The following is a 26,683-nucleotide window of genomic DNA, read 5'->3' on the forward strand; positions in this document are numbered from 1 at the left end:
TGTGATTTGACTTTTCCACTAACCTTTAAAGAGCTACTCTAGAGTAACAATTTAGATCATCTATCTCATCATTGAACACTTTGTGTATGAACTCCCCCAGCATATACAGATTATATATACTGCACTAATATAAAACCAAAAAATTAAATAATGCTAAAGATCACAAATTTAAATTTTCTTTTAATAGAAAAATGACAAGCAGTTGAATTGTTTTGATACTTTAACATGGAAATTTGCAAATGAATGTGTTTGAAAAGGTGATTCTGCCTTCTACATAAGTGGAGATTGACAGGAAAAAGTGTGTTTGGGGAGGAAAGTTGAGAGCTATGGTGCCTCTATTCATCCTCTCACTGTCCCTCCCAAAATAAGGGAACGGGGGTCTTAATACTGTTGCAGATTATATAAGTCTGCCTTCCATAGAATTCCCACTGCAATTAGATTTATGGTCTTCACTCTGCTCAGTTATATCACTTTGGACTCAATTCTAGTTTACCCAGGACCAGCATGCCAAGAAGTAAGCAGGATATGCAAACTATATATATTATAGAGTAGCCAGTTTTTGCAATTGATCTGTCACTTCTGGAATCAGAGTATCCTAGACCAGGGCTGTCCAACCTATTTTGATTTGCCATTTAGTTTCTTCTTGACTTTGTGCAGTCTGCAGGCTGCATTTTGGACAGCCCTGTCTTAGACTTATCTATCCTGTCAAGGGTCCTTAGGTCTATTTCACTACAGCTATGGGTAGTAGCATGCATTTTAGCCAGAGAACACTTCAGTGACACATTAGTGGTAAGCAGAGAACATAGGTTTAGGGACACAATTTTGGGTCTATTTGAAATCTTGGAGTAAGGGTGGGTTAAGTTTTAATTACTAAAAGGGAAAAGCTTGTACTGGCAAAGAATTTAGACAATACTTGTCTTGGGTCATAGATTAGGGTTTGGTTTGGAGACAATGAGAAGAGGCCACAGGAAGATGACTGGCAACAGCCTGACACCAAAATTTTTTATTGTATTGGGTCACTAGCGGTTGGAGCCTTGGGCCCTTACTGCACAGCTTGTTCATTGGTGCCACTTCCAGAGTCTTGAGGCTTCATGACATCTGGCAGTTCTGGGGGGCTGGAGAAAGCCTCAATGCGTAATGTTTCAAATACATCATCTGTGGAATAGAAGAGAGAACCATTACCAGTTGTGCTTAAGTCTTTCACTTGGCTCCTTGCCTTAACAGCCTATCTTTGGCTCTTCACCAGCAGGTACTCACTGCTTTTACAAGGCTTATTTGTACATTTTTTTAAGGTTTTTTTTTTTTTGCAAGGCAGATGGGGTAAAGTAGCTTGCCCAAGGCCACACAACTAGGTAATAAATGTCTGAGACCAGATCTGAACCCAGGTACTGACTCCAGGGCCAGTGCTTTATCCACTGCGCTACCTAGCCCCCCCAATTTGTACATTCTTTAAAACCAGTTAGTTTCAAATCTCACCTTCATTAAACCTTCCCTATTATTTTTTTAATTCTTTTCCCACTTCCAAATGCTTATACACCACTTCTATTTCTAGAATCTTCAATTTTATTATAGGTACCCCCACACCAGTGTAAATAGTATTCTGTATTGTAACCAACATATTTATGATGCTTAGATTTAGAGTTATCTTTTTTTTTTAGGTTTTTGCAAGGCAAATGGGGTTAAGTGGCTTGCCCAAGGCCACACAGTAATGGGATTTGAACCCAGCACTCCTAACTGACTCCGGGGCTGGTGCTTTGTCCACTGCGCCACCTAGCCGCCCTGAGAGTTATCTTTAAACTTGCTAGAATAGCAGTTTCTACCACATACTTTGCTGTTGGTTTTGACTTGCCAGAGCTTTTCATACTACAGTAGGATTTTACTTACTCCTTATTTGCCTCACTAGACTCAAATTTTTAGCCTCTACCCTGGCTCAGCAAAGTGAAATTTTGTCAGTCTGGACAACTGGTGAAATGAACTTTGATAGTGGATGGATCTGGTACCTACATTTTGTTTTTTGCAAGGCAATGGGGTTAAGTGGCTTGCCCAAGGCCACACAGCTAGGTAATTATGAAGTGTCTGAGACTGGATTTGAACTCGGGTACTCCTGACTCCATGGCTGGTGCTCTATCCATTGTGCCATCTAGCTGCCCCAGTACCTATATTTTCGGTCAACCAGACAGTGGTAGTTCTATATCCCTTATCATCCCCAAAGAACATTGCAATCCTAGGCATGTACTTCTAGACTATGTAATGGTCTCGACCCTCGGTTATGAGAAAAACACTCTGTGAACCTTAAATAGGATATACTATTAATATAAGCATCTCTCTAGGCAAAATCTTAACACATCACCACATTTTGAGGCTAGAAATGGTTATACTGCCTTCTCTATGCAAGCACAACTAAAATTTGTTTCTCTGTAAAGTTCCTCAAAAAGACATGACCTTTGAGACAATCTTACTTAGTGCATGGAAGTATGAATTCAAAGTAGAGGGGGGAATCCTTATATCCCTTAGTGCAATTTTATTAACATGTCCAAGAAAAATGCTGTTTACAGCTTAATGGCAGTGTAATGAGATAAAGTGTATCTCAGAGTTTATAAAGTATCTCAGTGTTACAAAAGTACTAATTCACAGCCTAATTGCCAGAACTTTCTCCTCTAGGTTTTCAAGGACTAAAAACCAGGCATTTTTTCCCCTGGTCCTCTTTTCTTACCAGCTCGAAAAGCCAGCCCCACAGTGGCTGGTGCTTGAGGCCTGGCTGTCTGACTTGTGAAGCCACACTCGCCCAGGGTCTTACTGTCATCCAGCAGCTGGTCGTCCTGGGAAGAGAGAGAGAGGTGGTGTGGAGATACTAAGAGGAGGGCAGGGACAGGGGTGGGACTGCTGACAAAAAGACCATTCAACCCAGGAGTGCTGATGGTTCTATGGCATTCCTTCCTGGAAATAGAAGGCTGGGCTGTTTTAGGGAACATTCCTACTGGGAGAGGTAGGCATTCTGGGTGGCGGGAAGACCCAAGATTACCATGATGACAATGGCTGACATTTCCATAGTACTTCAATTTGCAAAGCATGATCTCACTTTATCAGATATGGTACTATAATTAACCCCATTTTAAGGTCAGGAAATCTGAAGCTTATAAAGTTTGACTTGCCCAGGGTCTTAAGGTTACTGAATCTAATTCAAGTCTAATTATTCTAAGCCTGGAATTCTTAAGTTATTCCATAGTCTCTAAAGTGATGACAATCAGCAGTCACATTCAACTGGGGTAGGTATAAACAAAGAGCACAAGACTGAGTCGGGGAGGAAGGCTCAAAGTTGTTTCTCCCCAAGGCAGGGAAAGGAATAAAACTTTTCAATACAAGACAACTGGCTTCTGGACGTTATCCAATATAATCTTATGGAATGAAAGAAGTAATCCTCCTGCCTTCTAAGAAAGTGGCTCTAGCCTGGCTATACGAACCCTTGCTAAATGGGGAGAATGACAGAGGTCCCGCCCCAAGAGAAAAATCCAGATTTATAACTGGCTGGGTCTTGCTTGGGGACCCCTTAGTCAGATACCCCCCCCCCCCCATTTCACAGATGAGGTTACTGAGTCCCGAGGAGGTTCAGCGTTATCCGGGGTCGCGGAAGTAACGCTTGTCGGAGGTGCAGTCGGAACTGGTGGCTGCGATTCCCAACGGGGAGCAGCAGGACGCGGCACGTGTGGGCAGAAGGGCCCGGGGCCGGGCCGGGCCACAAACCTTGTAGAGCCGCTGCTCATCCGGGGGCCTCTTGAGGATGCCTTCCACGATCCGCTTCAGCTCGAACACTGTGCTCGACTCCTTGGCGTCGGTGAAGATGGTTGTCTTGTGGCGCCGGATCATCAGGAACACGTCCTGGGGGCCAGGGGCAGGAATGAGCCTCCTCCGGCCCGGCCCCTCTCCCTCCGGCCCCGGCCACGGCGGGGCCGCCTCCGCGCTCCTAGGCCCCGTTCCTACGTCCCGAGCCTGGCCCGGGGCCCCGCCTCGGCTTCGGTCCCCTCGCCCTTAGCCCGGGCCCGGCCCCCTGCGCTGCGGGCCCCCAGCCCGACCCCTCCCCTCGGGGCGCCCCGGCTGCTCTTCCTCCTCACTTACCATCGCGGCGTCTAGCTTCCCTCCCCCCAATCAACTGTCCGGCGCAGCCTCAGTCCGCCCTAGTCCCGGGATGCTTTGAGGCCGCGTCGGCGGAAGTCACCGGCCGGGAATGTACGTGCGCGCCCTCGCACGTCCGCCCTTTCCTGCGCGTCCGCGCCGCCATCTTAGTAAAGGTTTGAATTAGAAAGCGCGGGCCCGAGGTGGCCCGCGGTGCCGGTACAGGCGGCTCGCGTCAACCTGCTGAAGAGCTAGGAAGCCGAGAAGGGGCGGCGGCGGCGGGGGAGAGCGTCTCGAGGGCACGAGGCAAGTTCCCTCTCGGTAGAGGGAGAAGCGCGGGCGCCATCTTGGCGAGGTCAGGGGAGGAAGCGGCGGCGGCGACGCCATCTTGCTGAGGTCGGAGCGGCCCGTGGGGGAGGGGACCCCAATTTCGCGGTGCCCCCCGCGACCTGAACGGAGCCAGGGGCGACCTCTTCTTGGTACCCTGGGGAAGACGGACCCCTTACCCTGGCGCTCAAGGGGTCGTAAAGAACAACTATGACAATAGGACGGGCCGCCTTCCGTTCCCTAGAGTTACGGGAGCTGAGGCTGACCCCCTGACCGACTGGTCGCAGAGGGAGGAACATTTGGGGGGTACGGGGCGGACTACGTGGCTGAGCCACGGCAGGTACCAAACCGAACGGAAAGAAGCCTCTCGAAGGCGGCCCTATTGAGAAGGTCCGTGCAACGATTTGGGCGCTTCCCGCCGCCATGATGGGAAGGTCCCGCTGCCATCTTGGGAGCCAGTCGGATTGGTCAACTCGCGCCTTCCTGCCTCGGAGCCTGTGGGGGCGGGGAGGAGGGAGCTAGCAAGTCGGGCTTACGTGCTGGAAAGGGAAAGAAGCTTAATTTGAAACCGAAGGAAATGAAGTACTTCCGGTTGATAGAGGTGAGGCGGACGGTTGAGGTGGGCACGACCTCTAGAGGGCACAGCCAGGTGGTGCCTGCTCCAGTCAGAAGGACCCGAATTCAAATTTGCCTTTAGACACGTACTAGCTGTGTGATCTTGGCCGAGTCACCAAACCCTGCCTGCCTCCCGTCAGGGCCTTCTCCAGTCGCAGCCCTCTCCCCCAGCCCCCCGGCCAATCCATCCGCTTGTTTCTTGGGGAAAGAACAGCAAACATCATTAACAGGTTCCCAAGCCCCCGCCCCCCCCCCCCCAAGACATTGGACCCGGCTTGTTTTCTAGTCGGTGCCGGCCCGAGATGAGGGGCTGCCTCTCTTTCTGCAGCCCCCCTCTTCTGGACTTTCCCACCTGCCCTCCCAGCCAGCTCAGGCTGCCCATCTGGGAAGCCTGGTCCCCTGTCCTGGAAGCAGACTCCCCCGAGCAAGAAAACAGACGCTGATCACGGGAAGCATGCTCTGTTTACTTTTCTCCTTCCCTCCCCTTTAGGAGGCCTTAGCTTGAACCCTTCGTAGACTCGTAAAGTATTGGAGATGGCATGCCTTTGAATTTACAGGGTCCCAGTTTACAGAGGAGAAAATGAAGTCCAGGGAGGGGTAACTTGTCCGATGAGTCCATGGCAAAGTCGGAATTCAAACTGGGGTCTTCTGCTTCGTGGTCCAGGGCTCTTATTTCTACCTCCTCTACTTTCTCCTGCTCCTCATTTGCTTTCCCTCCTCCCCTTTGCTTTGCATTCTAATGACAGTTGCCCCCCCTCTTCTAGAACACCCTTTTGGAGGAGACAACTGGTGGGATTTGTTCCTGGCTAGGGCCCAGTAGGCTTACTGGTAATCTTTCTCCTGGCATTTTTATTTGTTTTTAGGTTTTTGCAAGGCAAATGGGGTTAAGTGGCTTGCCCAAGGCCACACAACTAGGTAATTATTAAGTGTCTGAGACCAGATTTGAACCCAGGTACTCCTGACTCCAACGCCGGTGCTTTATCCACTATGCCACCTAGCCACCCCTCTCCTGGCATTTTTAGAGAGAAATGAAGGAATTAGATTTCTCTATCCCAATCCATCTGGGGGGAGGGAGTGTGAGTGTGTGTGTTTGTGTGTGAGAGACACCCTCAGTTGATGAGACTTAAGAGTACCGACGGTAGAAGAAATGTGAGGTACTAGAGATGAATTTGGAAAAGGAGAGATTTAGATGTACATGGGCACATGAGCCCTGAGACTTGGGGGTAGGGAAGAGGTCAAACAGGTTTAAATAGAAGGGAAATCTCAGCTGTTGGGGAGGAATTCAGCAGTGGGTGGCAAGGCCCCATAGGAGCAGAAGGATACTAGTGAGATGGGGACCATGTATGTCAGCATCATTCCGGACTGTGATGTTATAGGAACCCAGTTGCACCTCTGATACTTCACGCTGGATCCAGTCCCCATAGGCAGAAACAAGAGTGTAGACACCTGGTTTTCTGGGTTGGGCACAGCCAATGCCCCAGCTTACGATTCCCACCAAGAACCAGGAACCCATATCGGAACATACCAAAGGACCCCCAGAATCACCCTGAGGTTAGGAAGAAAGGCTTATTAGTTTAGAATTGAGTTCTCTTTACTTCCTCCTCCCTCTTCCCTTCCTAGATTCTAAGTCCACATTCTCCAGATACCCTCCTTCCACCCATGTCAGACCAGGGAAATAGGAAGTAATCTTTGAAGTCTCAAGTTTCCCAGCCCACCCACCCAAAATATAGAAAATGAGAACCAAAAGGGCCCTTAGTCCTTTCATCTGAAAGGATGAAATTGAACTTAAGATGACTGACTGAAGGTCACACAATAGGTCTGAAAAAGTTGGGCCTAAAATTTATATTTCTTGATTCAGTGTAGGGTTTTTTCCTAATTAATTCATAATCACCAACCTAAAATTATATGAATGGGATTTAGCCTAAAAGCAGAAAGAGCCCCTAACTTGGAGTCTAAAGACTTGGGCTTTAGGTCTGACTTTGCCATTAACTCACTTAGAATCTTCATTAGGCAAGTCTGTCTTTGTGTCTCACTTTCTCTATTTGTAAAATTAAAAAAAAATATTAACCACAGTTCATTATAATTGGGTCTGGGAAATTCTGTGTTTTATGCATTTAAAAAGGGACCCATAGCTTTCTACAGATCACTAAAGGGTCTGTGACATGAAAAAAGGCTAATAATTCTTGAACTAGAGATGATTTCCAGTGTCCCTTCCAGCTCTGACCCTGCATGATTTTAAAATAATTTCCTCCCTGGGTCTATCCCTCAAAGAGGCAGTAGTTGTAGGAGACTATGGTGGTCCAACCAAACTGGCATCTGTTCTCTCACCTGACAGGCATCCACACCTCCTTTCATATAGCCAGCACAGATCATTTTGTTGGTGACCTTGTGCAAATCATTATTCAGGATCTTGTTGCACTCCTTGGCACTTATCAGTGGCAGCTTTGCTTCCTGCAGGTGGTATGGTCGGGACAGCTGGACTGGGAGATGGGAGAGAGAGAGCAGAGATATTACAGATATTATATATTATATTACAATATTATATATACTGTATTATAATATATATATTATAATATTATATATATTATATTTATAGACTAAAGTCCTGCCAGTAGCTGAACCCTGAACCCCTGCTCTTTGTGGGAGGGCAGGAAGAAGATGGTGAATTTAACTAGTTCTGGGGAGGGGAATGGACAGACAGATCTAAATATCCTGGTGTGAACTCCCTTTCTGGTGTTTAGTGAACTTTAGGGTGAGTAAGCAAAGTTGAATTCACTTTAACTCTCTGTACTAGAGAACTGTGTTTGCTGTGAAGCAAGAGACCTGAATTCTCCTCCTAGCCCTTCTACTTAACTTTTTTTTTTGATATTGGGAAAGTCACTCTCTTATAGCCAACATTTCCCTATTTGTAAAATGAAGTTAGATTCTTTATCCTCAAATTCATGACCCTTTTCAATCTATCCTCAACTCAACTCTCCTACTTTATTTTTAAGATGAGATAAAAGTTTGGAGATAGGAGGATCTGAGTCCAAATCTTGTCTAGATATGCAACATTAGACAAGTCACTAAACCTCTTTAGGCTTTAGTATTATCATCTGTAAATTAAAAAAAAAAACTTGAGGTACCTTAGAGACTTGTTGTGAGGATCAAATAAAATAATAACTGTAAAGCATTTTGCAAACCTTAAAATCACTATGTGACTCTCAGCTGTTATTGTTTCTCAACACAAATCTACTGTTTTTTGTACCTCTCAGGTGTTTGTTCATTCCATTCCTTAACCTGGACTTCCATTTTTGGGGGAAATAGGGGTTGTTTCAGGACCTCTAGTCCTATAGAGCCTTTCTTGCTCACTCCATAGCAATTTTCCGCAAACATCAATAGATAGCATTCAAAAGACAGAATCATTCATTTTAACATTGATTTAAATATCTTCTTTTATTCAGTTTTCCTACTGGGAGTTGTGTAGTCCAGATTATATGCTTCTGAGGACCAGGACAACTGGTCTAGGCTAAAATTTGGTGAACTGAAAATTTCCAGTTTTATTTCTGAGTCAAAATATGACCTCCTATCCATAGACCTAAGGAATATGTTTCAGGAAAAAAAAGAGAATGGGATTGTGGGTTGGTGGAAGGATAGAGGGGTTTCTCCTATTTGTCTGAGAGATGATGTTGTGTAGATAGCTCCAGCAAGGAGAGGAAGCAAAGGGTGAAATATGAGGTCAGGACTTTTCTGTTAAGGTTTTGGGACATCAGGTGTGGCCACTATGCAAATCTCAGCTCATCTTAGTAGCTAGGGGCAAATCATTTCCCTTTCTGAGCAGCAAGTTTCCTGGATTTACTTTGGGATAATAACATTCTACTACTTCCCTCTGGAGACTGTTGAGAGGAAAGCATTTTTTTTTAGTGCCATGGAAACCTGAGGTATCATCATTAAATATATGCAGTCCAGAGATGAGGAGAAATGAGGGATTATTTGCCATGTGGAATTACCCATTCTTGGAGAACTATTGACTGCAATCCTGAACTTCCCAGCAGAGACTGGACTGCAGAACTTCTGAATTTGGGGAGAAGCTTCATCAAACTCCTGTCACCCCCTTGAGAACCTCCCACTCTCCCCTTCCCTTCCAGGGCTCACCTCCTTCCATCACGTTCCCCCATCCTGTCACAAAGCAGGTCAGGTTCAAGGGAAGGAGGTTGTTGGCCTCAGGGAGACAGACAGGCAGAATCCAGGGAGTAAAGTAGAGAGGCCGAGCTAGCTTCAAGAGGGCGATGTCATCTATTGAGCTGTCACCTACTGAGAATTCTGGGTGCAGGATCACCTTGCTCACAGAGCTTGAGATGGAATGGCCTGGGCTGGAAAAGAGCTGGAGTTCTCCAAGGACTATCTGAAACTCGGACACCTTGATAGGCCTGCAAAAAGATGGGGATGGGGGCAGGACTGGAAGCATGTTGGGGAAGGGGAATCCCAGGCCCTACATGCTGGTAGTAAGTTTTGTAGGACCATGATCTTGCCTAGTATTGTCTCTGAAAGGTACTCTATATATATGAGAGTTCCCAGAGACGGGCAAACTGTCTCACAAGGTGGGAGAGGGGAATTAAGAAAGACTTGGGGACTGATTATTTAAATCTTGATCCAGTAGGAGGAAGTTGTGACAGAGAAAGAGTCTGGGCATGACTGACTGCTCTGGAAAAGAAGGTGGCACTGTGCCAAGACCAACCTGGTGACAGGGAACTTATACCAGCTACTGGGGACTACTCATAAAGTTCCTGTTGTATTTTTCCTGCAGAGCCATTACCCAGAGCAGGGCCACTACAATCACAGATAAATACAATTTTTGCCAGATTCAACCTTTCATTCTAAGCCTTGTCCCTTTTGGGTGTTTTTTTTTTTTTTTTTTGCAAGGCAATGAGGTTAAATTGGCCAAGGTCACACAACTAGATAATTATTAAGTGTCTGAGGCCAGATTTGAACTCAGGTACTCCTGACTCCAGGGCTGGTGCTCTATCCACTAAGCCACCTAGCTGCCCCTTAAGTGGTAGCTTTTGTAGCAGCCTCACAGATCTCCCCCCAGTCTTGATTAGAGAGTTCATTTCATGCTGCTTGTCCTGGCTGTCAACATTACTAACTTTGCCTCCTTTTCCACTCCATTTCCAAATGACTGGAAGCATGGCTGATTTTTTTTTTTTTTAGGTTTTTGCAAGGCAAATGGGGTTAAGTGACTTGCCCAAGGCCACACAGCTAGGTAATTATTAAGTGTCTGAGGCTGGATTTGAACTCAGGTACTCCTGACTCCAGGACTCTATTCACTGCGCCACCTAGTCGACTAAGCATGACTGATTTTGAAGTAGAAGAACAAAATATAATTAAAACATAGCCACAGAGACAGTATTTTCTTTTTCTATAGAAATAATTCAAAGCAATTTGGATTCTCCTGTCTATGTTGCCGGAAGGTGTTAAAATGTTCTCCACCAGTCACAGTAAATTGTGGAACTGGGACCATTCACAGAGAAGCTAATCCAAGATATTGCTTAGGATGCGACCAGCCATATAGCTACTTCAAGGGAAATGCAAACTCTCAGAGGGAGTATGATGGTGAAAAGAGCATTAGGCCAGAAGTCAGAAAATTTAAATTGTAGTTCCAGCTCTGTAAGTAACCCTGAGACTGAAGGCAGGACAGTGCCCTCTTTTGGGGCTTCAGTTTTGAGCCCTGTTGTGTCTGTGGCCTGAATCGGAGGACTCTGGGAGATTAAGCTGTTGGTGCAGCTGACTTTTGGATAGGATCACAGACTAGCAGGGGAAGAGGTGATTGGTTGGACTGGAAGGACCTGGTCACTCACAGATCAAAACAATGGGCAGCTGTCAGAACCCAGCTAGGGGAAATGAGAGTAGCCCCACAGATGTGAGCCCTGGACCGCCTGAGACTGGCCTGCCATGGCCATGCCCTTTCACGGGCATTTTTGCCTCCAACGATGCGCTCATTCACCTTGTCCTTCAGGATTGGCTGACCACAGCCTAAACAGAGAAGGCAGACTTGGGACCAAGGACCATATACCTTGGCCCTCTGCTTTACCCCAGTTTGTCCAGTGACTTCTAGTTTTCTTTAAAGCCTCCACACCTCCACACCTCCCCACTAACCCATATTACCCCTTGTAGCCTCCAGTAACTTACCTGAACTTATCCAAAGATTTTCTTCACCTGAGAAAGGAAAGGACAGGAAGGCAAGTGGATCTTGAACTTGTATTAATTAGCTTGTCTGCCTATTAGAGACTCTCGTTGGGCTGTTGGGGACATCTCCTTCAGCATCTCCCTTTACCCTGTTCCTTTTTCTGCCCCTCAGTCTCTTCTTCTTTCCTATTCCCATCTCCCCCATCCCCTTTCAGATTGCCTCTGTATTCCCTTTAGAATAGATCTTCTATTGATTCACTCTGGACCTCAGTTTTCCCCTTCTTCCTCCTCCCTCTCTCCCCAGCTCTATAGATTATCCCTTGTTTTTCCTTGGAATGATTTTTCAGTCATATAGAAGACATAATTTTCAGTTACTGGTTTTTCAGAGATCTTTGTGCTATGGGAATTGATCTGTGAACAGATAGAAGGAAGTACAGGACTCCAGTACTTCTACTCCCTGTAGAGAAAGGAGCTTTCTGGAGCAGAGAGGGAAGGACATCTGGATACTGGGTCTGTCTCAGGGTTGTCCAGTGGACAACTTGGGCTGGAGTAGAGTACAGCTGAGTCCTGGGGGAATGAGTCCTAAGGATAGATACTGGGTCTTAGGAATAATAATAGGACAGGACACCAGGATCCTAGTATGAACAGGAACCTGGGATATTACCTACAGTAATATCTGGGGGCAGAGAGGCCAGGGTGGTAGGAAGGAGCCTAGAGGAGGCTAGAACAAAGGGCATTCAAGAGTGAAGACGATTGATGGGTAGATGCTTGGGTCCTATGGACAGGGTACTTTGGGGCTAGGACTTCTATCTTAAGGACTCACCATTCGTTGTGGGTGGCAGCAGTAGCAGCAGCGGGAAGAGCCAGGTAGTCCCCAGTTGTTCCATTTCACTTACTGGGCCTTGGGGTGGTAGGCAGAATGCCAGGGTTCCACAGCTCCTGCCCTTTTGTCCCCAGGGCCTGGGGAATGCAGAAGTAGGCAGGTCTGAGAATTATTGACTCCACCCCCTCGGGTTCCCCAGTGCCAGCACCTCAGTTTGGGTGTTTCCTTGAACTCATGTCTGGGGTATCTGTTTCTCTCATGGCTGGTTCCCCTAACTTGCCCAGGGGATAACCAAAAACTTCCTGCTCTGCATGCCAGAAAAGCACCAGCCTAGTCAACAAGTTGCGATCGAACTGAAGTGGAGGAAGCCAGACATCCCCATACTAACCTTCTTGCCTGCTGCTTAGCCCAGCCACCCCCTAGCCAGAGCATTTTGATAATTGAGGTATCCTTATCTACGATCCGTTTTAGACTTTACTTGATGATGATAAAGTCTCAAAAGATAAGTTTTACAGCTATAGGGAAATAGGTTGTCCAATACTAGGAATTTTTGATATGTGACTCAAACATTTTTGAGGAGAATCAGGGAGACACAGTTACAAGCCTATTCAAATATAAATATATATCAGGGCTAGTAAAGTAGAAAATTAACTCAGTTGTTCATCCTTATTTCTCTTCTTCACTGCCAAACAGAATAAGCTGTCTACATTCCTTGCCTCTACTTATTCACTTCCTACTCACTTCTCAGCCCCTTGCAGTTTGATTTCTAATCCCCACTGAGGGACTGAAATTACTTTCTCCAAGCCCACAAATAATAATCTTACTTGCCAGACTTTCTAAGTCTTCATTGTTTTTGACATTTTTGCAGCATTTGAAACTGTTGATCATTCTCTTCTCTGTCTGACTTCTTCCCAGTATCCTTTGCAGGGTCAGGATCTATGTCCTGACCCCTATATACATACCCAGAGCTATGACTTATACCCTGTTATCTTTCTATATTCTGCTGGTGGGCTCATTAGTTCCTATGGTTTCAACTGGAGTTCCTATTTATAACTCCCAGATCTAGCCCTCATCTCTCTCCCAAGTTACATTCTCAATATCTAATCAACAAATGTGTATTGAGCAGCTAATGCCTACCACAGAACAAGATAAGAATGCCAAAATGAAAGTCCCTGCCATTCAGGAGTTTATATATAGTCACCAACTGCCAGTCATTTATATATAGTCACCATCTCCACCTGGATGTTCTGGATTCAATTCAATTCAGTTTCACCATGTACATTCAAAACATGGTGGTGGTGGGGCAGCTAGGTGGTGCAGTGGATAGTATCAGCCCTGGAGTCAGGAGGAGCTGAGTTCAAATTCGACCTCAAACACTTAAACAATTGCCTGGCTGTGTGACCTTGGGCAAGTCACTTGACTCCATTGCCTTAAATAAAATAATAAAAAAAAAATAAAACATGGTGGGAAAACCAGAATCCTAGATTCTGAACTGGGGCTAGAGGGTGGCAGCCTGCTTATCTTTTCACTGAAATCCATTTTCCTAATTTATCCTCATTCTATTGAGGGCAGTAGAATGTCTTTCCTGTCTTTTCTTTCTCCAATCAATCCATTTTGCTTTACTGCTACCAATGCAATGTTTCTAAAACTCAAATCTGCCCATGTTATTCCGTAGTTCAAGAAGCAGCAATGGCTCCCTCTTGCCAAAAGATTTAAAATACAAATTCCTGTCTGAGAATCAAAGCCTTTCATGATCAGGCTTCAACTTGTCTTCCTACTGACTTTATTTCATATTACTCCCCCTCATGAATTTTATGTTTCAGGCAAACTGTTTTACTTTTTGATCCCCATTTAGTATCCTAAATTTCTTGCAACTTTTCTTTTGCATTATACTCTGCCTTCTCACTTTTGACTTTTAGATTGTCTAGCTCTCCTCAAGCATCAACTCCAGTACTGCCTCCTACAAGAAGCCCTTCCGGATTCCCTGGGGTCACCAGGCCTTCCTTCGCAGGAAATTATTTTGCATCTATTTTGTACACATACATCCTCTCTGTGTCCATGTTGTTTTTCTCCCAGATCCTCGGGGCTGGGCCCATGGTTTTTGTCTTTGTTTTCTGAGAATCAGGAGTCTGATGGTCTGCATTGGTGTCTGGTGCATGGTTGACTTTTGAATTGAGTTGTTAATAGATATATACACAGATACAAACATTTTATTAAAAATTTTAGAAATTGATTTATTTTTCCATCATTTTCACTTTTGATTATATTACTCTCTTCCCCCTATCAAGTGGTCCAGAGCAGTTCAGCAAATCAAGGAAAGCTCATTATATAATGCACAATATTACACAGACATAGAACCCTAAGATGGGTTCACATGTAAATATAGGCACACACTTGGGCACCCCTATATATACACAGGCACAGCTCCTCAGGTTGACACACAGGCACATACATGGAAGATACTTAGACATATTCAGATTCATGTACATAGAAATACTCACGGAAGCCTATAGCTTGAGAAAGGAGGAAGCCAAAAGGAGAAAAAGCAAGTTGAAGCAAAGGTTTAGAGAAAGAGGGGAGGGACAAATGACGTAGCTAGGGACAGTTTATTATGTACCTGCCTATTATGGGCCAGGTACTGTGTTGGTCACTGGGGGAAAGACAAAAAGAAAGAAACAAACCCAAAGCCAGTCTCCAACTTTAGGGAGTTTATGCTAAATAATGAAATGATACTTAGAATGTGTACCCCACATGTGATCTGGTCTCTGTTCTTTGGGGTCCATGATTTCACAGAAGAACAAGTAGAGAAGAAAAGAAGCAGTATGAGATCTAGGTCAGAGAGGAAGGACTCCGGCAAAATCTTCCCTGCCCCAACACCTAAGGCTGACTTCACAGCCTGGTGACTGAGCAGAAGATATGAAAAGTCAATTGCTAGTGAATAAACAAAACAGAATAAACAAACCTTTGACCCTTTCAGAAGAGCAGGAGAGACCCTGGATTTTGCAAACAACAGTTTAAAGAACCTGGGGAGGGAAGAAAAGAGAGTGGAAGAGGGGAATGGAGAGAGGGAAGAAGAGAGAAGGAGGGATGGATGAGGAACAGAATGTGTGTGAATTAGAGGAAAGGACAGCAGAAAGGACAAGAATTGGGAAACGAAACTAGATGAAGAGGGAGATTAAAAAGGCATCAGAGGGGCGGCTAGGTGGCACAGTGGATAAAGCCCTGGAGTCAGGAGTACTAGGGTTCAAATCCGGTCTCAGACACTTAATAATTACCTAGCTGTGTTAAGCCACTTAACCACTTAACCCTAAACCTTAAACCTAAAAAAATAAGAATGCTTCTGGGCAGAAAGGAGCTGCTGCTGTTGTTTATCTTTCATTCTCAAAGAAGACCATGACATCAGGGAGATGATGCCATGAAAAGCAGCTGAATTGGATTTGAGTGAAGGGGTGCTGTGCCAAGTCACCAGCCTCATTTTCTCCCCCAGAATCATCTGAGTCCAGTGGCCAGATGTGGATCAGCATAATTGGAGATAATCCTAGATGTGAGGCAATCAGGGTTAAGTGACTTGCCCAAGGTCACACAGCTAGTAAGTGTCTGAGTTCAGATTTGAATTCAGATACTCTTGACTTCTGGGCTTGTGCTCTACTCACTGCTTTATCTCACTGCCCTTTATCTAGGGTTTCTTCAAACAGGACTACAAAGTTGTACAGTGAATAATACAAATCAGATATGGGGCAAGTATTTATTTCTAACACAAAAGGAAAGCTTAAACAGAACACTTAACTACATAGACATTTGTCACATACAAGCTTAAACATTTCAACTACAAACGTACTCTGGAGACTGCTGTCTAAACCACTCAAGGTAACACATCTGTTAATAAAATGGCCAGCCTTGGACCAATTTTCTTTGGTTGGAGACATTTTCCTTGTTTGCCAACTCCATTCTTTGGATCTAGGATGTGTGGATTTCTCAAACTACTGAAATCACTTCCAAATCTACTGAGATCATTTCTAAACCTGGACATGTCCATACCAAAGCTAATGTTTTCCTATTCAGGGAATCAAATATAAAACAGAAATGGCAGCTAAGGGACTAGGTGGAAATTCATATATTGAGTTAATGTGATTGTTAGATGGTGGAAGTGACCATTCAGGATTTGCCATATGATAGCAAAAACCAAATTCTTTCAGGGTTGGGTCTTCACATGACCTGAAGCAATCGCCAAGGCTCCCACATGGTTGACTAAAACCAGGAAGGGAGACTTCCTAAAGGGTAGGTCTAGTCAAGTCACTCACCTAGTCAATAAATTCTATTGGTTCCTTATTGTCTACTGCAGGACTGTCCAAAATGCAGCCCTTGAGGTGATTTCATGCTGTGCCTGTGGATTTCCTAAATGCTTTTGTAAAGGAAGCTGAGCTACCAGAGAGCTCTCACTAAAATGACAAATCAGACCTTTCACACCCTGTCTCCTTCCTACTATTACAGATTTCTTATACCATATTCCCCTACACGTACTCTGACTCCATCACTGACCTTTTTGCTTTGCCTTTTGTAGTCACTCCATCTTTCTACTTTGCATTTTCACCAACTGCCCTTCATGCCTAGAATTCTTCCCATCTTCTTTTCTGTCTTCTGGTCTTCCTGGGCTTCCTTCAAGCCCCAGCTAAAATTCCTTCATGTGACAGTTCTAAAAGACTTGTGATGGAAAATACCATCCACATCCAGAGGAAAAACTATGAAGTCTGAATGCAGATCAAAACATAGTTTTCACCTTTTAAAACTTTTATTGTTTTTCTTTTTTCTCACTGTTTCCCCTGCCCCTTTAATTCTGATCCTTTTTTCACAGCACACCTAATTTGGAAATATGTTAAACAGGAGTATCAGGTTGCTGCTCACTGTCATGGGGAGGGTGGAAGGAAGGAAGGAAGGTAGGTAGGAAGGAAGGTAGAAAAATGTGGAAATCAAAAGCTTACAAAAAGATGAATGTTGAAAACTATGTTTGCATGTAATTGAAAAAATTAAAATTCAAAAAAAAATTCCACCTTGTACAAAAAGTCAGAGTTTTCTTTATATGTTAGTCGTTTCCCTCTTAGATTTTCTCTAAATTATCCTGGGTATATCTTGTTTGTACTTAATTCACATGTTGTCTCCCCATTAGATTGTGAGTTCCTTGAGGGTATCTCCATCTCTCTTGCTAAGTTAGACATATAATAGGTGCTGAATAAATGCATGTTGAGTTATCTATGTCCTTGGTTTTATATATATATATATATATATACATATATATACACACACACATACATACATACATATATATGTATGTATAAAATATGTGTGTATGTATGCATGAACTCAAGAATGCATTTTTTTTTTTGCAAGGGAGTGGAGTTAAGTGGTTTGCCCAAGGCCACACAGCTAGGTAATTATTCTCTGAGGCCGGACTTGAACTCAGGTACTCCTGACTCCAGGGCCAGTGCTGTATCTACTGCGCCACCTAGCCATCCCTCAAGAATGCATTTTTGCACTTTCTCTGTAGTCACTTTATTATTTTCAGCCAGAATGGCATTCTAATTTCTTATTGGGAAAAAAAGAACAAATTCACAGATTACTAGAGCAGGAGGGGAACTTTATTTTTTATTTAAATAAAAGGTATTTTATTTTCCCCCAATTTAGATGTAACAAATATTTGTAACATTTGATTTAAAAAATTTTGAGTTTCAAATTCCCTCCCCCTCTCTGATTTGGTAAGCATCTGATGTAAGTCATACATATGTGATCAAATCAAATACATTTCCATGCTAGTCACAAAAATAAGTGAGAAACAGTGTGTTCCATCAGTTCTTGTTCTGGAGATGGATAGCATTTTTCATCATAAGTCCTTTGGGATTGTCTTGAATCACTGAATTCCTGAGAATAACTTAATTCACAGTTAATTGTTCATCAGTACAATATTGTTGTTACTGCATACAGTGTTCTCACTTTGTTCATCAGTTCATGTAAATTTTACCAAATTTTTCTGAAATCATCCTCTATCATTTCTTGTAGTACAATAGTATTCCATTATAAACATATACCACAATTTGTTCATCCATTCCCCAATTGATGGTTGTCCCTCAAGTGGAACTTTAAAGATAAACTATTAGGGATGAAGGAAACCTTAAGATTATCTAGCTCAAAGAACCAGAAAAACCTTGTACCTCCTAACAGTAACATGGGGGTGATGATCAACCTTGATGGACTTAGTTGCTCATTCCATCAATGCAACAGTCAGGGACAGTTTTGGGCTATCTGTGATGGAGAATACCATCTGTATCCAGAGAAAGAACTGTGGAGTTTGAACAATGACTAAAGACTATTACCTTCAATTTAGGTTATCTTATTATATAATTTTGCTATCTCTTATACTTATGCCTTCTGTGGGGGTGGGGGGGGAGGGGGAGGGAAGCAAAAACGGGAAAAATTGTAAAACTCAAAATAAATAAAATCTTTATAAAAAAAAGATTATCTAGCTCAGCCCCTTTTACTGATGGAGACAATGAGTTTCAAACAAAAGTGACTTGCCTAAGGGAAAAGAATTAGTGGCAAAACTGGAACTACTTCACAGGTCTATTAAATTCCAATCTAATTTTATTCCATTATATCACTGACTTCTTGTTTGTGTATTGGCTCTCTGATCATGGAACAGAGGATATTTTTGTATTTTACACCTTGCCATGGACATATCATCCTGATCTTTTGTATGGCCCTAGTGGAGACATTGGTTTTTGTCCTTTGACTTCTAAATATTTTTTTGGGGGGAGTGGAGTGAGGAGGTGAATATGAAGAAAAGGAAAGGGGGAAATAAGGAGTGGAAGAGTTCATGACACTCAAACCATAGTTTAGTAGTATATTCAATTTTATTAGGTTCCTTAAGTTAAAATTTGGAAGCTCTCAGAATTAGGTAGGAGGAGAAGTAGGAGTAGGATCCTGAGATCAGGTGACCATGAGATTGTCAGGAAGTAGGGGAGGGAACCCAGATTTTCATCACTTTGTTCTGGGAAAGAAGCATCACCCAATTTTCTGTGCAATTGCTGAATCTCTTCTCTCTCTTTTACTTTGCCAACACATAGAGTTGGGTTGGTTATTTTTAGAAACCAGGAAGGATTAACGGCAAGACCTGGTGGGGTCTGGCATGACTGGGTTCCTGGTAGTGATCCTGCAGGGCTGGGGTGCCTAGGTGGGCCTGGATCCAGGGCCAGTAGTGGGCCACACTGGTGTAGACACCTGGGCGGTTGGGCAGAGCACATCCCTTGCCCCAACTCACCACACCTTCCAGAACCCATCGACCAGACTGGATACACACCAGGGGGCCCCCAGAGTCTCCCTGGAAGAAGAAAATGGCCTAGCTTTGCTGGTGTCCTCCTTAAAACCCAGGTGCTTGCTGCGCCAGCTCCGACCCAAGTCTCAGGAGTCCCTCTTCCCCGCCGTCTCCCATCTTGGAGCCCCGGGTAGGGCTCCACATCTCAGGTCTCCACTGCATCCTGTGGTCTGAGTGCTTGAGCCCCTGTGCCTTCCCTCACCCTCCCAGTGCTGCCAGGAGCCAGGCAGGTGTCCGGTAAGCTTTCTTCGAATGCTCCCCCAGGTTTTTGGCCCAGGTCCGGTGTCGGCCCCAAGCTTGGGGCCGGCCCAGCTAGGAGGCCCCGGGCGGGCCTCACCTGGCAGGCGTCCCTGCTGCCCCTGGCATAACCTGCGCACAAGGTGCCGGGCAGGACGATGGGCTCGCCGAGGGGCACGTCCGAGTCCACGTGGTAGAGCCGGTCGCAGGCCTGCCTGTCTATGAGCGGGACCGGGGCGGCCTGCAGGGGCCGGGAGCCGGGCAGCGGCACTGCGGGCACAGGACAGCGGCCGGGCGGTCCGTAGGGGCAGGGGCGGGGGCGGGGAGGGGCCCCACCCATGGGAAAGGGGCGGGTGGGCTCGGGCCCCCGGTGGGCGCGGGCCCCGCTCACCTCCCGGCCGGAGGCTGCCCCAGCCCGTGACCCAGCACGCGGTGCCCGCGCGGGGAGGGGCCGCGGACTCGGGCAGGCAGACGGGCAGCACGCGGGCGCTGAAGGGCACGGGGCGGCGGAGCCGGACCAGCGCCAGGTCGCCCCGGGCCCCGTCCTCCGTGAAGTTGGCGTTGAGCACCAGCCGCTGCAGCTGCAGGGAGAGCGCCCCGGGGGCGGGCCGGGCCGGGCGCAGCGCCCCCAGGAGGACCCGGTACTCGGACAGCCGCACGGGCCTGGGGGCGAGAGAGCCGCGGGGAGGCTGGGCGGGCCCGGGCCGCGGGGCCCTGCGGCGCCCCGGCCTTCGCGCCTCGCCGGGCCGGGCCGGGCCCAGAGCGCGAGGTCGGGCAGGCTCGTGGCCCGGCCGAGCCTACCGCAGCCCCCGCGGCCCCCGCGGCCGGCCCGGCGGCCTCGCTGCAGCGTCCCGGGGCCCCTCCGGCTGCTCCCCCTGCTTCTTGGGGCCCTCCCGGCTCTCCCCTCCCCGAACCCCCCGGCCCAGGATGCCCCCCACAGACAGACAGACAGACAGACAGACGCCCTTGCCCCCCCCCCCCGGGCCAGGCGCCACCCCAGGCCCGCGCCCCGGGCCCTGCTCTCTTGTTCCCCCGGGCCCGGGCCCCGCGGCGGCGGCGAACCTGGGGAAGCAGTGGGCCGCGGTCAGCAGCCACTGGCGCGAGATGAGCGAGGCCCCGCACACGTGCGCGCGGCGGTACTGCAGGCTGGCCTGCCAGGGCCACTCGCCCTCCCGGGCGTCCCTGCCGCCCACGATGCGGCCCGCCGGCCGGGGCTGCCCGCAGCCTGCAGAGACAGCGGGGCTGGGGGGCGGGGGCCGCGGGGGCCGGGGGGCCGCGGGCTGGGGGGGCGGCGGGGCCGGGGGGGCGGCGGGGCCGCGGGCTGGGGGGGGGCGGGGCCGGGGGGGCGGCGGGGGCGGGCTGGCGGGGGCGGCGGGGCCGGGGGGGCGGGGGGCCGCGGGCTGGGGGGGCGGCGGGGCCGGGGGGGCGGCGGGGCCGGGGGCTGGGGGGCCCGGGGGGCCGGGGGCCGCGGGGGCGGCGGGGCCGGGGGCTGGGGGGCGGCGGGGGCCGGGGGGCCGCGGGCTGGGGGGCCGGGGGGGACCGCGGGGGCCGGGGGGGCCGGGGGGCCGGGGGCTGCAGGGGCCGGGGGGGCCGGGGGGCCGCGGGGGCCGGGGGGGAGGCGGGGCTGGGGAGGCGGGGGCTGGGGGGCCCGGGGGCTGGGGGGCCGCGGGGGCTGGAGGGGCGGAAGGCGCCCCCGGGGCCTCCTACCTGCCCACGGCTGTGTTTCCGCAGCTCCTGCAGGAAGGAGGAGGAGAATTAGGGCCCATGGCGCCGCGAAGGCGGTGCGGCCTCGGCTCCCTCCTACAGGAGCGTGAGGGAGGCGAGGGGCAATGCCGCGTGGCCGGGCCGGGCGCGGGGCGGGGGGGGGCGGGGGCCAGCTCAGACACTCCTTGTGTACCCCCCCCCCTCCCAGGTTCCTCCTTTATACATGAGAGCATGGGATTGGGGCCGACGAGATTCCTGCTAGTCTCCAGGCCTGCGAATGACCAGGCTAAGGGGTCTGTCCGAGTTATGGGCAAGTGTGGGATGCCCCGAAGACAGACAGACAGACGGGACTGGGCAACCCGGTTCTGGGTGTAAAACAAGAGGAGGAAGGAGATAACTCAGAGAAGGGCTTAGAGGTGGTAGGAATCTGACAACCAAACTTGGAGGGGATAAAGGAAATGATTAGACTAATTCTCTCATATCTAGTGTTGGAAGAGAAAAGGGGAATATAAATCTAGAATAGAGGAGGGATTGACAATGTGAATAACAGAGACAAGGGGTAAGATGTGAACCTGCAGGTGCTTGGGGCCTAGGCCCCAATAATCAGGCTGGGATAATGGTGGAAGGAAAAATGGTTTAAATCTAGACTGGGGAACCAGGACTGTCTTCCAGGTCTGAATTTCAGGGGAACCTCCAGAGGAATCCCAGAAGGGAAACCTCCTAACCTTTAGAGATGCAGAGCTCAGAGCAGTGGGGATGAATAAGCCAGAGAGGGAGAAAGCTGAAGGTGGAAAGACAGAGCTGGAATTCTAGGAGGGGAAAGAAATAGCTCAGTATTCTAAGACAGTGTCCCTCAAGACTGTTCTTTCCCACCTGTGGTCGCTGCCAATCCTGTCTACCCCTCTCCTCACTTACCCAGCAATAGTAGTAGCAGCAGAGGGCCCTGTAGGAATGAATACTCCCCCATTCTTTCTCACTGGGTCCTGAGGGAAAGGGACAGAGCCAAGGAGACAGGAAGGACAACTCTGAATAGGTGTGGAGGAGAAGGTTGAGTGAACTCAAAAACCTCAGCCCCCACACCTTGATCAATAACCCCCTTTTTCACCTTGTGGCTCTAAGGGTCCCAACTTGGCACCCTATCTGCTATTGTCTCCCAGAACTCAGGGGTTCTTCAGTCCTTACAGTTTTTCTGGGACCCAGGAATGCAGTATATCTCCTTTCTCTCCCATTGGTCTGGGCTCTTCTCAGTGACTTTATGGAAAACATTGAAGGGGGTGGCGCTGGTGGTGGGGGGTTTAAAATGCTCCAGAGGGGAGGAGGCTTGGGGAGAGAGGAGTAATTAAAGGGGCCGGGTAGCAGGCTTGGGGTGGTATCCTCTCAGGCTAAAGAAACAAAGATGCTTTCAGAAACTTATTTATGTGTGGTGAAGTAGGGAACAGGACACCTGGGTTTCCGGAAAGAAGCTGCTTCTCCAGCTCAGAACACCTGTGTTTAGGGAGGGAGTTGGCTCGGGAAGGGGTGGAGTGAGGGTTGGCTAAGAGGGCAGCAAACCTCTGGGAAGATGTGAGAATCTGGCAAAAAGGTGCCAAAGTAGGCTGAAATCTTTGCTAGACTCCCGGAAGCCTCTAGAAGGATAATTAGCAGCTCATCCCCAAGGAGCCTGTCTCCATTCAGCTTCAGATTTCACCTTCTAAGCCACTATTGTTTTGTTCTGGACAGTTAGTACTACATAGGAAAACTCTCTCTGTTCCATTACCACACACTGATCCCTAACCCTGACACCAGACAGAATCCCCCCAACCTTCATCCCAGACTAATGTCCATCCCCCAACTGCCTTCTATACCTAACTCTAGACTGTCCACTCACTCTTAACTCCAGTGTGATATTTAACCCTGGCCTCCAGACTGACCTGGATTTTAGGATTACAAAATGTTGGAAAGGATTTTAGAGATCACTTAGTCCCTCATTTTACAGCAAAGTTTGGTCCAGATGAATAAAGGGACTTGCCTTGAGTTACACAAGTTGCTGAGCTGAGACTCAAACCTAGGTCTTCTAGTGTGGGCCCTCATCATCTCAACCTGACCTGTTGAAACAGCCAGTTGATTGGTGGTCTTACTTCAAGTGTCTCCCAACTCCAAAAGATGCCAAAAATGATCTTCCTAAAGTAAAGCTTTGAATATGTTATCCACCCTCTTCAATTGAGCAACCTCCCAATAAACCACAGTAACTCCCTATTGCCACTTGAATGAAATATTATATACCCTGGCATTTAAAATCTTCACAACCTAGCCTCTTACAGTGGCTCTTCCTCTCTCCACTCACCTACTTGCATACAGTCATTTCAACTTACAACTAATTTTTATGAGAATTTATTATGTCTTCCTCCTACTGTCTCCCCCTCCCATTGAATGGTAAAATGAAAAAGAAAAAAGGAAACGGTTATAGTTTTTGATATATGTGGTCTAGCAGAACAAAATCCCACTATGAGTTTGTTCAAAAATGAATTATCTCATTCCTAATTTTAAGACCCTTAACTCTGGCAGGAGGAGGTAGTTATCATGCTTTCTCTTATCATGACACTGATCAGGGTTCAAAAGTCTTTCAAAGTTGTTTTTCTTTTTAATATTGTTGTCATTGTATAAATTGTTCTAATCACTTCTGCATCACTTGATAGAAGTCCTCCGAATTTCTTTTGTAATTGTACATTTCTTGCAAATTAAAACAAATCTGATGTGCCAATCTCACACCTATCAGATTAGTCAATAAGACAAAAATGGGAATTAACAAATGTTGGAGGGGATGTGGGAGAACAGGGACACTAATACAATTGTTGGTGGAATTGTAAACTGATCCAAATGGGGAACTATATCCAAAGGACAATAAAACTCTACATACTTTTTGATTCAGTAAATACCATTACTAGATCTGTATTCCCAAGACATCATCAAAAAAGGGAAAAGACCCATATGTACACAATTTATAGCAGCTCTTTTTTGTAATAGCAAAGAATTGGAAATTTAGGATATGACCATCAATTGGGGAACGGCTGAACAAATTGTGATTTTGGTTGGTTCTTGTCCTTTGTAATCAAAGAAGGTCAAAATGACAGCACTATATTTGAGATGAGTTGTAGCTTGTCTGATTGTGGCTGATCAGACCAATACCAACTCAGAATGCTCTGGGCACAGATTGTCTGTGTGAACACCTGGGGTGAGTTCTCTAAACCCAGGTATCTTATGTTTCCTTCAAGCTGTTTCCATTTTGTCTTGCTTAAAGAGTGCAGCATCCTCTCTGATGAGAGCACACCATGCTGGGTGGTCCTGTGCCAGTTACTCCCATACTGCACAATCAATTCCAAAGTTCTTTTTTTTTTTTAGGTTTTTTTGCAAGGCAGATGGGGTTAAGTAGCTTGCCCAAGGCCACACAGCTAGTTATTAAGTGTCTGAGACCAGATTTGAACCCAGGTATTCCTGACTCCAGGGCCAGTGCTTTTTCCACTGTGCCACCTAGCCGCCCCCAATTCCAAAGTTCTTAAGAGAGATCTTCAGGGTGTCCCTGTATTGTTTCTTCTGACCTCCTCCATCATGAGCGCTTGCCCTGTGTGAGTTCTCCATAAAATATTGCTGTCATTGTATAAACTTTTTGGCAAGTTTATGCCTGGCATTCAAACAACATGACCAGCCTATTGTAGTTGCACTCTCTGGAGTAACATTTGAATGCTTGGCAGTTTAGTTAGAGAAAGGACCTCAGTGCCTGGTTTCTTATCCTGCCAGAGGGACTTGGATCAGTCCTAAAGGGCACCTTCAGGGGCTTACCATTCGCAATAAAGCAAGTGAAGAAATATACAAGATCTGGCTAACTTTGGGACTGCTTCTGAGCTGAGTTCGACTTTGCCAGACTGAGCCATAAGAATTTTTTGTGGGGTGTGACCTCCAGCACTTGCACTCCTGTGGGTTATAGCCTGGGGACCATCATCATGGAGTATGGTGGCAGCACCACCCTGCACTACATCATCAATGGCCAACTCCACACTCCACCATGAGAAGCCCAGAGTCTAGGAGGCTTTGGACCTGGGAAGATATCTCCAGAATTCCCTTTACCTACTCGATGTCTTGCTTTTCTTTCTCTCAAGGCTTCATCATCCACTTGTATCTCAAGCTAGTCCACATCTTGATTGGTGAGCAAGACATCTGCAAAACTGGGGATTTTGGGTGTTCTTAAAGGCTAGATCTGTTGGACTTGAGTGCCTGCCATTACCACCTGGCTGGTACCTACACACTTTGAACCCTAGAGATCCTCAAAGGAGAGGCAATGACTGGAAAAGCAGACAATGGAAGTGTTAGATTCAGGTGATCACCAATACTTACTGTATGGGATGGTGGCCTCTAACCTCTGGCCACTACTCATTTCCTCAGTCTTCACTGACTCCATATCAGACCAACGACTGGAATACGTTATCTAATTCTGCCGGACTGCAGACACATTGGTCAAACCTAACTCAGACCTGCTTCTGAGTGATCTTAGGTCTTTTCATGTTAACTTGACAGACTTGAATGCTAGAAATTAAGTCAACAAAAAGCTTTCCTATGAGCCTACTTATTTCTGTGTTTTCTTTTTACTTGCTTCCATATGGAAAGTTGGAAATTTTTTTTTAAATGTAATTCTTGGTTGCAAGAGAGACTTTTTCCTTTTTTTTCTTTTTTCTTTAATATTTATTCTCATTTTGTACAAATAATTTTTTTATACATTAATAAAATATTCTTGTTTAAGAGTAAACAAAATACCCCTCCCCCAAAAAATATAGACTTGCTTGAGCGATAAAGTAAAGGGGAGAGAAAAAAATTAAAATTAAAAAAATAATAGTAATAATGGTGGTGCAATGGATGGAGCACCAGCCCTGGAGCCAGGAGCACCTGAGCCCATATCCGGCCCCGTACACCCAACAATCACTCAGCTGTGTGACATGCAAGCCACCCCAACCCCACTGCCCTGCAAAAACTAAAAAAAAGAAAAAAAAAGACCCAAAATAAAATAAAATAGTAATAATAGTAGGGGTGGCTGGGTGGTGGACAGAGCATTGGCCCTTGAGCCAGGAGCACCCAGGTCCAAATCCAACACACCCAACACACACCCAACGATCACCCTGCTCTGTGGCCCCAGGCAGGCCACCCAGCCCCATTTGCCCTGCACCCCCCAAAAAAAATAATAATAATAAAAAATGTGCTTGAGTCTTTGTTCCAACACCAACAACTCTGTCGCGGGTGGATCACATTCTTTATGATAAGTCCATGGCAAAAGTTACTTCCATATTTTTCCACCATTGCCATTGCTGATTGCA

General features: G+C 47.0%; 3 protein-coding genes and 1 pseudogene across 3 annotated transcripts; 1 reads left to right on the forward strand and 3 right to left on the reverse strand.

The window, feature by feature from the left end:
* Window positions 1-978: 978 nt before the first annotated feature.
* Window positions 979-4,201, reverse strand: ELOB (elongin B). The gene is made up of 4 exons (XM_074196949.1): window positions 4,114-4,201; window positions 3,742-3,876; window positions 2,714-2,819; window positions 979-1,155 (listed from the first exon to the last, which is right to left on the reverse strand). Exons 1-4 carry the CDS (start codon window positions 4,114-4,116, stop codon window positions 1,043-1,045), a joined length of 357 nt encoding a protein of 118 aa, XP_074053050.1. The 5' UTR covers window positions 4,117-4,201; the 3' UTR covers window positions 979-1,042.
* A 1,103-nt stretch (window positions 4,202-5,304) lies between these two features.
* On the reverse strand, window positions 5,305-14,614 carry LOC141495528 (serine protease 33-like). The gene is made up of 7 exons (XM_074196948.1): window positions 14,542-14,614; window positions 12,041-12,177; window positions 11,221-11,247; window positions 10,890-11,064; window positions 9,187-9,461; window positions 7,381-7,532; window positions 5,305-6,598 (listed from the first exon to the last, which is right to left on the reverse strand). The coding sequence occupies exons 2-7, from the start codon at window positions 12,102-12,104 to the stop codon at window positions 6,335-6,337; spliced, it is 957 nt and encodes a 318-aa protein (XP_074053049.1). The 5' UTR covers window positions 12,105-12,177; window positions 14,542-14,614; the 3' UTR covers window positions 5,305-6,334.
* A 4,459-nt stretch (window positions 14,615-19,073) lies between these two features.
* Window positions 19,074-24,931, reverse strand: LOC141496451 (serine protease 33-like). The gene is made up of 9 exons (XM_074198987.1): window positions 24,920-24,931; window positions 22,789-22,897; window positions 22,260-22,327; window positions 21,538-21,709; window positions 21,348-21,440; window positions 20,703-20,865; window positions 20,032-20,303; window positions 19,741-19,910; window positions 19,074-19,409 (listed from the first exon to the last, which is right to left on the reverse strand). The coding sequence occupies exons 1-9, from the start codon at window positions 24,929-24,931 to the stop codon at window positions 19,173-19,175; spliced, it is 1,296 nt and encodes a 431-aa protein (XP_074055088.1). The 3' UTR covers window positions 19,074-19,172.
* Window positions 24,930-25,934, forward strand: LOC141496452 (proto-oncogene serine/threonine-protein kinase mos-like; annotated as a pseudogene).
* Window positions 25,935-26,683: the final 749 nt, after the last annotated feature.

The sequence above is a fragment of the Macrotis lagotis genome, chromosome 8, assembly GCF_037893015.1.
Source record: "Macrotis lagotis isolate mMagLag1 chromosome 8, bilby.v1.9.chrom.fasta, whole genome shotgun sequence".
Taxonomy (NCBI): Eukaryota; Metazoa; Chordata; class Mammalia; order Peramelemorphia; family Peramelidae; genus Macrotis; species Macrotis lagotis.